Source organism: Perca flavescens, chromosome 15 (genome assembly GCF_004354835.1).
Source record: "Perca flavescens isolate YP-PL-M2 chromosome 15, PFLA_1.0, whole genome shotgun sequence".
Classification (NCBI taxonomy): domain Eukaryota; kingdom Metazoa; phylum Chordata; class Actinopteri; order Perciformes; family Percidae; genus Perca; species Perca flavescens.
In genome coordinates, this window is record NC_041345.1 from 23736499 (window position 1) to 23745650 (window position 9152).

At 43.2% G+C, this 9152-nt stretch overlaps 1 protein-coding gene across 1 annotated transcript; it reads left to right on the forward strand.

Annotated features, from left to right (window-relative positions):
* The first annotated feature begins 1867 nt into the window (after positions 1-1867).
* foxj1a (forkhead box J1a) lies at positions 1868-8374 on the forward strand. Its single transcript, XM_028600003.1, has 3 exons — positions 1868-2111; positions 2848-3445; positions 5208-8374. Exons 2-3 carry the CDS (start codon positions 2897-2899, stop codon positions 6066-6068), a joined length of 1410 nt encoding a protein of 469 aa, XP_028455804.1. The 5' UTR covers positions 1868-2111; positions 2848-2896; the 3' UTR covers positions 6069-8374.
* The last annotated feature ends 778 nt before the right edge of the window (positions 8375-9152 follow it).

Genomic DNA, 9152 nt, shown 5'->3' on the forward strand with positions numbered 1-9152 from the left:
ATTACCGTTGTCCCCAAAGGAAAACTTTGTCAACATTTGTTTTATCTAAAAAGACACGTTTCTCTGTTTGTCCATCTCACTTTAAATTTCAACGCATTCTTTTGAATGGGTTCGAATAATATCGTACGAAAACTTAAGCACACCCTTTCAAAAGATATCCTACGAAATTACGGTGACTGCCGGCTGGTCACGTGACAACCAGTCACAATGACAGTAAAGTTTAGCAGTCTTTACAGTTAAATTTAGCCGAGAAAAGGTTACTGGGAGCCGGCTTTAGAGCACCGCGAGTTGCCAGTCGTTTCAGAGGCCATTGCTAGTTGAGATTAGCTGGATGACACTCTTTTCAGCCGGATGTCCGTTACCTCACGCTTTCTTTGTGTTGGAATTCTAAACTCCGGTGGCTTTATGAAGACTATGGTTAACTGCTCCTCAGATCTCTGCAGGGTAAATCCAGACAGCTAGCTAGACTCTCTGTCCAATCTGAGTTTTCTGTTGCACCAAAACAAGCTCCTTCCCGAGGCTATTTTGCAGTCGCACGGTGGCTCTGCCTGGTGTTTAGCACCGCCCAAGATGATTCTGATTGGTTTAAAGAAATGCCAATAAATCAGAGCACGTTTTTCTCCCACGCCGGAATGCTGTGTGGACTAGCCAGACCCTCCTTTGCTGCGCTGTGGAGGACGGCCTTGCTTACTGGCACCTTGGCAGTGAGGTGAACCTCAAGAGCAGTCAAGTTAAATCTGGTTAGTTTAATCTCTCTCGGATCAGTGTCTGTGATCAGCGCAGAAGATAAGACACTCTGGAGTTTTTGATCCATTGCAGTCGTCAGAAGTGCTCGGTGCTCCATGTCCAACTTTTAAGAGACGTCAGGACTCGAGAGATGAGGATGGCTTTTTATTGCTTTACAGTTGTCTCTGTGAGGGGCCTCAGGAAACTACTCAGCCACACTAATACAACGTTCAGGGGGCCAAACCTTTTTGTTTCGCCTTTCTCTCCCTTTCAAAAGTACATTCCTGCACACACACACACACACACACACACACACACACACACACACACACACACACACACACACACACATATCCCGTTAGTCCAAACTCTGGGTCCAACTTTTTGTTTGTCACTATATATATTCAGAGATGAAGCCAGAACGTTTTTTTTCTTCTCCTATTGTCATTATGTGTACATAATGTGGACATACAAGCTGACAAGCAGGCAAAATTACATTTACCACAATGTAAAAGTAGCCTACTCTATTACAATTAAAAGTCCTGCATTTACAGTAAAACCATGTTTAAGTAAAAGTACAGAAGTATTCTTAACTTCAACAATATGTTTGTTATAAAGTAGGCTAATATACAAAATGTTAATCTGAAAATAAACCAGTAAAGTTGCTACATAAATGAAGTCTAGTGGAATAAAAGGTACAGTTTGCCTCTGAGACATAGTGGAGTAGAAGTATAAAGTAGCTTAAGTAACCTAAGTAGGCTAGTAGGCCTGTTTGAGTAGGCTAAATGTAGGCTACCTACATTCCACCACTGCATATTTAAAAAATGCTGCTTTCATATTCAGCAGTTCACTACTTCATGTCAAAATAAAAGATACATGTAGGCCACAATCTTTTATGTTCTTAAATTAATTCAATATCTCTAGCTGAATGACTGTACAATTACAGTAATCCTCCGTTTGCTCCAGTAAAAAGGTCCCCTGTTGCGTCCCCGGGCCTCAGCTTGAGAACCTGCACGGCAGCAGCCTCAGTTGACTTGAGAGTGATTAAAAATGAAGCGCTATAGAAACCAGCGGGCCAATGGAGGACCGGGAAGCTGTTTACAAGGGGGGTGTACCGTTTCTATGGTTGCTGGACAAACCTCCTGCACCAGGTATTAAACTGGCTCCCCGACGGATCCTGCAGCCCGCTGACACCCGTTAGAAAGACCTCCACAGAGCAGAAGAAGCGCCCAACACCGCGCCAAACACCGTCCACAGGAATTCTTCTTTTTCTTTCTGTCCCTCACAAGTTTAAACAGGTGCACCTCAAGCAGGCTGAGGCTGAACGTTCAATACTCCTTTGGGATTTAAAAGGTCTCTATACTCAACATAACAGCAGACAGAAGGTGAGTTTTTAACGTTATTATAAAAAGATTCAGTCATTTATCCCCTGAATATATATTACAATTGTAAACTGTTCACAAGGCCTGAAATATCAGGTCAGCTTGAATTATAACGGTTTAATTTGAATAAGTTTATTAAATAATAAACAATATATTTCACTATACTTACAAGTAGCCTATATTATATCATGTAATTTCAATATCAAATGTAAAAATAATTAGCACTTTGGTTTTAATTGTAGTTAAAGCCTAAAGATGCGTATTTTACGCGTCCTAAATGTGCAAATGTCCTCAAAGGTCACATACACAATCCATTTAAATTATAATAACACAAGTGATAGTGTTTTTTTTAAGTTTAGGTTTAAATTCTTTAACAGTTAATACATTTGTTTGGGTTTAAATCCTTCAGACGCCGTTAGTAACGACGTGCGCTCTTTTCTGCGCTGAGCGTCATGGCGCACCAGAGTTTTTCAGGAAAGTTCTGAGACATGGAGACTGAAAAGAGACATGGGGTTTAAGATTCTCAGGATATTCTTAAGTTTTAGCTTCCACATGTTCTCATTACACATGCATCCATCCAGGTGACAGACTTGCCACTGGATTTAAATGGGAATTGGAAATCTGAAAGTCTTTCACTTTAAGCACAACACACAGGGGCTCTGTTTTCAAATAGGGCCATCATTGTCCTGCCCTTTCGCACTTTGTTGAAGTTGGGTGTATATATTTTCGGTCCTGTCAGGCGGTGGCAGGGGGAGGAGGAGAAGGAGCTGGGTGACAGAGAGAGAGCCATGCTGTCTCTGAGCTGTGCCGAAGGCTCTGTGGGGCTGGAGGAAGAGGTGGTGACCGCCGCTGCCCAGGCTGAGGAGCGGGACAGCGTCCACAACAGCAGCAGCATCAGCAGCTGCAGCTCCGACAACCTGGACGACAGCCTGACCAGCCTCCAGTGGCTGCAGGAGTTCTCCATCCTCGGTGCCAACGTGCCGCAGCAGGCCCACCACCAGCCGCACCTGTTCGGCCACCAGCCGCTCGGCTCCGATGGCCCGGCCTCCCCTCTGGCCGGGGACCCCGCCTCCATCGGCATGCCCCTGACCCCGGGGAAGCCCACGGCGGCGGCCTACAGCAGACTGCAGTCACTCCCCGGCATCGTGGCTCACGGCCACTGCCCCGACGAGGTGGACTACAAGACCAACGCGCACATCAAGCCGCCGTACTCGTACGCGACGCTCATCTGCATGGCCATGCAGGCCAGCAAGAAGGCCAAGATCACTCTGTCCTGCATCTACAAGTGGATCACCGACAACTTCTGCTACTACCGACACGCTGACCCCACCTGGCAGGTATGGACCCCACACACGCACTCACACGCACACACACACACACACACACACACACACACACACACACGCACACGCACACATACACCCACCCACCCACACACACACACACACACACACACACACCATAGACTGTAAAAATAACACACATACCCCCCACACACAGTTAAAGGAGTTGCATTTCAAACACAATTTCCATTGTATGAAAATTAGTTTCTTTGCGATCAAATCACAGCTGGGAACTTGAATTATTTCTATTTAAAGTACAGTAGAAGTAAATCCAACATAGTGAGAGTCATGCTGCCACACTCTGAAGTATTAGTGACTTAGCTGGTGGTAATTAATAACTCCAGAGGCCAGCAACACTTCCCTCACTTCCCTCAGCTGCACAAAACCTTAATAGAAAACAACAATGCTGTTGATTCTTATTTTGATTACATTGCTTATTTTGCGCACTGGTTTTCCTGCTTGAGCAGAAACAATTGATGGAGGTGAAAGAGGAGAGGCAGCAGCAGCAGATTCTCCCTCCAAAGGGCAGTAATTTTCAGGAAAAAGGTTTAATTTAGCTGGATAAATGATTGATGAAGCAGTTAGCTGTACTCCTGTGTTTCAGTGTCTGGCTCAGGCGTTTCAGAGCATTCTGTTATTGTAAAGCAGTACACGGGGCAGATAATATTTAACAAAGTTCATCGGGTCACTGCTTTCTGATGTAGACTTGAGTGAAGAAGGGGGAGGGGGGGAGCAATGGGATGAATGCAAGGGTACACAGTGCAATAATGTGATGTATGGTGCTCTGTCATCTCTACTTCATATACCCCTAATACAGGTTGATGTCATCTTAAAGGTAGCTTCTCTTTAAAGGAATAATTCAACATTTTGACTAATTTGCTTCCTTGCAGGAGTTAGATGTTCAGATTGAAGCCACTCTCATGTCTAACAGCTGGTTAGCTTAGCATAAAGACTGGAAGCAGGGGGAAACTGCTAGCCTAGCTCTGTCCACACGTAACAGAATCCACTTACCAGCACCTCAAAATCGCACTGATTAACATGTAATGTCTTGTCTGTTTAAACCGTACAAAAACCCAAGGGTAAAAAACTTGTGGTTATATTGGAGGTTATGTGTCAAACTATTTCTTGTTCCAGTGACCTCCTGGAGTATTCATAGTATGTCATAGGGGGCACTAAATGTGGGGCTAAAGCAGCAAGAATTACAAAAACCACATAATAGCCATAACTAAGAAATGACCAGACTTTGAAAAATAAAATCCTGACTAAATTCCTGTTGTGTCCCTGCTCCAGTGATCCGATGCAATAGCACCTCCAATTGCCATAGCAACCGTCTATATACTGGTTTCACCCAGACAGGTTCCCAATGCTCATGTCCCGTGAGATTCATTTAAGTAAAGTTTGCTTTGCTTTGGTAAACCACAACTTACACTTCAGGTTTAAACAGACAGAAGATATAACATGTTAGTCAGTGAGCTGTAGAGGTGCTGTTAGGTGGATTTTATTACCTTTGGACAGAGCCAGGCTAGCTGTTTCCCCATGTTTCCAGTCTTAATGCTAAGCTTAGCTAACCAGCTTCTGGCTGTAGCTTCTTATTTACCATATAGGCATGAGAGTGGTATTAATCGGAACATCTAAGAATAGTATACAACATGCGTATTTCCCAAAGTATTAAAACCATTCCTTTAAGGTGGTGTCCAAATTAAGGCTTTGTTTGATGAAACCAGCATCATGTGAAGACAAGATTCTCTATTTTCAGAACTCCATTCGACACAACCTGTCGCTCAACAAGTGCTTCATCAAGGTGCCGCGGCAGAAGGACGAGCCAGGGAAGGGCGGTTTTTGGAAGATTGACCCGCAGTATGCTGAGCGTCTCCTGAGCGGCGCCTATAAGAAGAAGCGGATGCCACCGGTCCAGATCAACCCGGCCCTGCAGAACAGGCTCAGGGTCAACCTGCAGCCTCAGTCCAGAGGCCCCTGCAGCCCAACAGGAATTAAGGATGGCCTGTGCATCAACCCTGAATCCCAGCGGCTTCTCTGGGAGTTCGAAGAGGCTACTGGCGCCGACCAGAACTGGGATCCTCATCTGGCTGAAGGAACCATGCTGGGCTCCTGGCCGGTGCTGCGGGGAAGAGGTGGGCACAAGAGGAAACTGGGTTCGAGGAATGGTGGGGCCAAAGCCCCCCGGCGCTCCAGCTCCCCACTGCTCTCCGCGGACGAACAGAAGGAGATCGGACCTCTGAAGGGGGACTTTGACTGGGACGCCCTGCTGGACTCGGCCCTCAGCGGGGAACTCAGTTTGGTGGGAGGCGAAGCTCTGAGCCCCATCATGAAAGACGAGGACCTGACAGTGCGGGGGACCCACATCTCTCCTGTCGAAGCCCCCGCAGGGACAGCGGACATCCACGTGTTGGTGGAGACCCGAAGGAATAATGACGTGTCAGACTTTGATGAGGAGACCTTCCTCGCCACCGCATTCCTGGAGAGCCCCTGGCCAGAAGAGGAGGAACAGGGTCGCAATGATTTCCTCTGTAGCTCCACCGTCAACCTGGACCAGCTGTTTGACCTCGGAGACTCATTAGGGGGAGACCCGAGCACCCGAATTGACAACCTCCTTTGAGGAATAGTTGGTCCTCTTTCACACTGAAAACTCACTTAGGAATAACAGACTTTGTTTTTTTACACTCGAGCATCCCTTTTTGTGTTTTTTGACATGTTTAAAGTATTTTTAGAGTTACATTTTGATGCTGATTCATGCAGGAAGTGCATTCCCAATGCCTACTGAGAACAAAATGCCACAATGTACAGCAGCAGTTCACATCATCACGGGAAAAACAGAACTATCAAACTATGAAATGACTGGAGACAAACAAAAACTAATTTTCAGAATTAGGGCTTGGTCACACCTGAGAGGGCACAGAAAAGTGAAACAGTCTTCACAAAATATTTGGTTATAGAAGCTTGGTGACATAGTGACTGTCAGTTAGCAACATAGATGTATCAAGACAGCATGAGCATGTGCACTGGGCCACACCTTTTGGGCTGTTCTCTGCAATCAGTTGTTATTGGATTAAATGGACACCATCTTTGACTCTGGTATCCAGTTTGTATAATACATCCACAGTTAGCAAGCCTATAGCAAACCAGTTTATACTCTGACAGATGAGCTTCAGTAAAACTGGCTGGTAACACACAGCTAATAAGCTACGATAGCTTCCTCCATTTTGGCAAAGTCAACTCCGTCAGGATGTCCTGCTGTTGGTCAATGATACAAATTGAAATATGTTATTACATATATATTTGCATTGATTCATGTCACCAAAGCGAGAGATTCCTTTCGAATTTTCTTTTAAATGCGGGTGTTAACAGGCCTTCAGAATGACACATCATGGTCTTTGTTTACATCATAAAAAGTGTGTCCATTTTGTTTATTGTACATCAGGCCTAAATACATTCAGAAGACAACTGATCCACACTTTTTAAATAGGAAGTAATAACCCAGTGGTGTCAGCAGGTGTAAGGCCAAGGCTGTGATTAGTCTTGTTTCCATTCAATCATCCAGGAAATTTTAAGGGGATTTCAAATGTTGCAAAATAGAAATGTGAAGGTAGATAATCCACCAGCAAACAGAGTAGAACAAGTGGAGGTGGCTAACCAGAAACAAAAAGAGTCACCTTGGCTATCTAGCATCTACGAGAGAAAAATTGAGAGGTTTTCAGAAATTGGTTTTCATTTTTCTGTTTCATGCTGTCCGGAGACGTAGACACATTACGGGAATATTCAGGAAGAAGCTGACAGTGGAAACAGCTGATCAGTCCTGTGAGTTAAATGTTCGCTACGTCAGAACTTATTCGGCAAAGGCGTTTCAATGTCCCATGTAGAGCATCAATGGTTTTTCCACAAAGGCAAAACCATCTCAAGAGTGAAGAAGAACATTTTTTTTCCTATACAGCTTTTCTAATGCAATGCTTAAAATACATGTATGGAAACACAACTACTGACAGAGAAGTTGCTGAGAATTGTTTTTAATATGTAAATACTGTGACAGCAGCACTATGATGATGAATATTGACATATTTGCCAAATGATGTTTAATGTAGGAGTGATTTACTCTATTAGGTTGTTTTTTTTTTTGCATGGGGTTTTGGTACTAACTATTCTCTGTATGCATTTTTCAAAAATAATTAGTGACAGTTTAACTAGATTAATAATTATTAGGCAGGATAAGTTGCTTTTTTTCAAGGGAGAGTGAACAGAGATGTTTTATTTCATATCAGACTGAAATATTCCTTGTAGAAGTAGTATTTAGTAACCACTTTCGTTGATACTTAGCAGTGTAAAATTTTAAACAGCTTGAGGCAAAATTCTCCAACCAAGAACTATTAAGACCTTAAAAAGCTCACTATGAAAAAGGCCACAGTGCCTGTAAATGAATACCTGACCTTCTATGTGCCAAGAAAAACACTTGGGACTCGACAGGGTGGCAGTGTTTTTTATTACCAAGAGGAAATGTCTTTTTTTTTAAAACAAAAGATCTGATGCAGCTTGGATATGTGTTGTTGGTTAACTAAATCCAAATCACTGCAAATACTTATTGCTCCTGTTTTCCTTTAAAATGTGTGAAAGTGCAATCAATGTACAGCGATACTTGTTATATTTTACTTGCAGTTGTAGGCGTCTCTTTATGCAGTTTACTTTAGAGACACCAGTTTCACTAGTTTGTGTATTATGAGGTGTGAATACACTCTGACGGGAGAAAGGACTCTTTCCCATGAAATGTTTGTGTGTCAGATCATCAAATACACTTTGAAAGCATAACAATGGCGTTTTACCTCATGATTGTTCTGTCAACACTGTATGCATTCTTTTGCTTTCCTGTTTTTCTTTTCCACTTTTCTTTGACAATAAAAGAAAACTGCATCTGCATCTTGCTTGTCCAAATTATATATTCTACTTATTTTTAGCCATGTTAGCAGGTCTGCCCTTGGTCCAGACAAGTTCAACAACTATCAGATGGATTAACATGGAATATTGTACAGACATTCATGATCCCAAGAGGATGAATCCTACTGACTTTGGTGATCCTCTGAAGTTGCCTTCAGCAACCACCATGAGGTTGACATTTGTGGTTTGGAGCAAAATATTTTGACAACAATGGGATGGATTGCTGTGACGTTTGGTTCAAATGTTCATGTTCTCCAGAGGATGAAGTCTAATGACTTTGGGGATCCTCTGACTTTCCCTGTAATGTCAACATTTTCTTTAGTCAAATATCTCTATATCTATGTGGTAGATTGGTATAAAACTTTGTGGAGGGATGTGAAGACATTTGAGTTCTCCAGAGGATGAATCCTGCTGACTTTAGTGATCATCATAAGATTATTTATGGTAAGATTAATGGTTTGTTTTTTTAGCGGCGATCAGCAGCTTTATGTCTCTGTCGGTTGGTCGGTCCACAAAAATGTCTCCACCCAATAGCCACAGCAACGTTGCGTGTTCTGTGTTTGCAGCTATTGCGAATAAACGCTTGTTATTGTGTCTCAACAACTATTGGATGGATTGTAATGAAATGTGGTTCATCATTCATGTTCCCATCAGGATGATTTGTAATAACTTTGGTGATCCTCTGACTTTTCATCTAGCGCCATCATCAGGTCACCATTTGAATATGTACAATGCTTTGGTTTATGACCAAATACCTGCA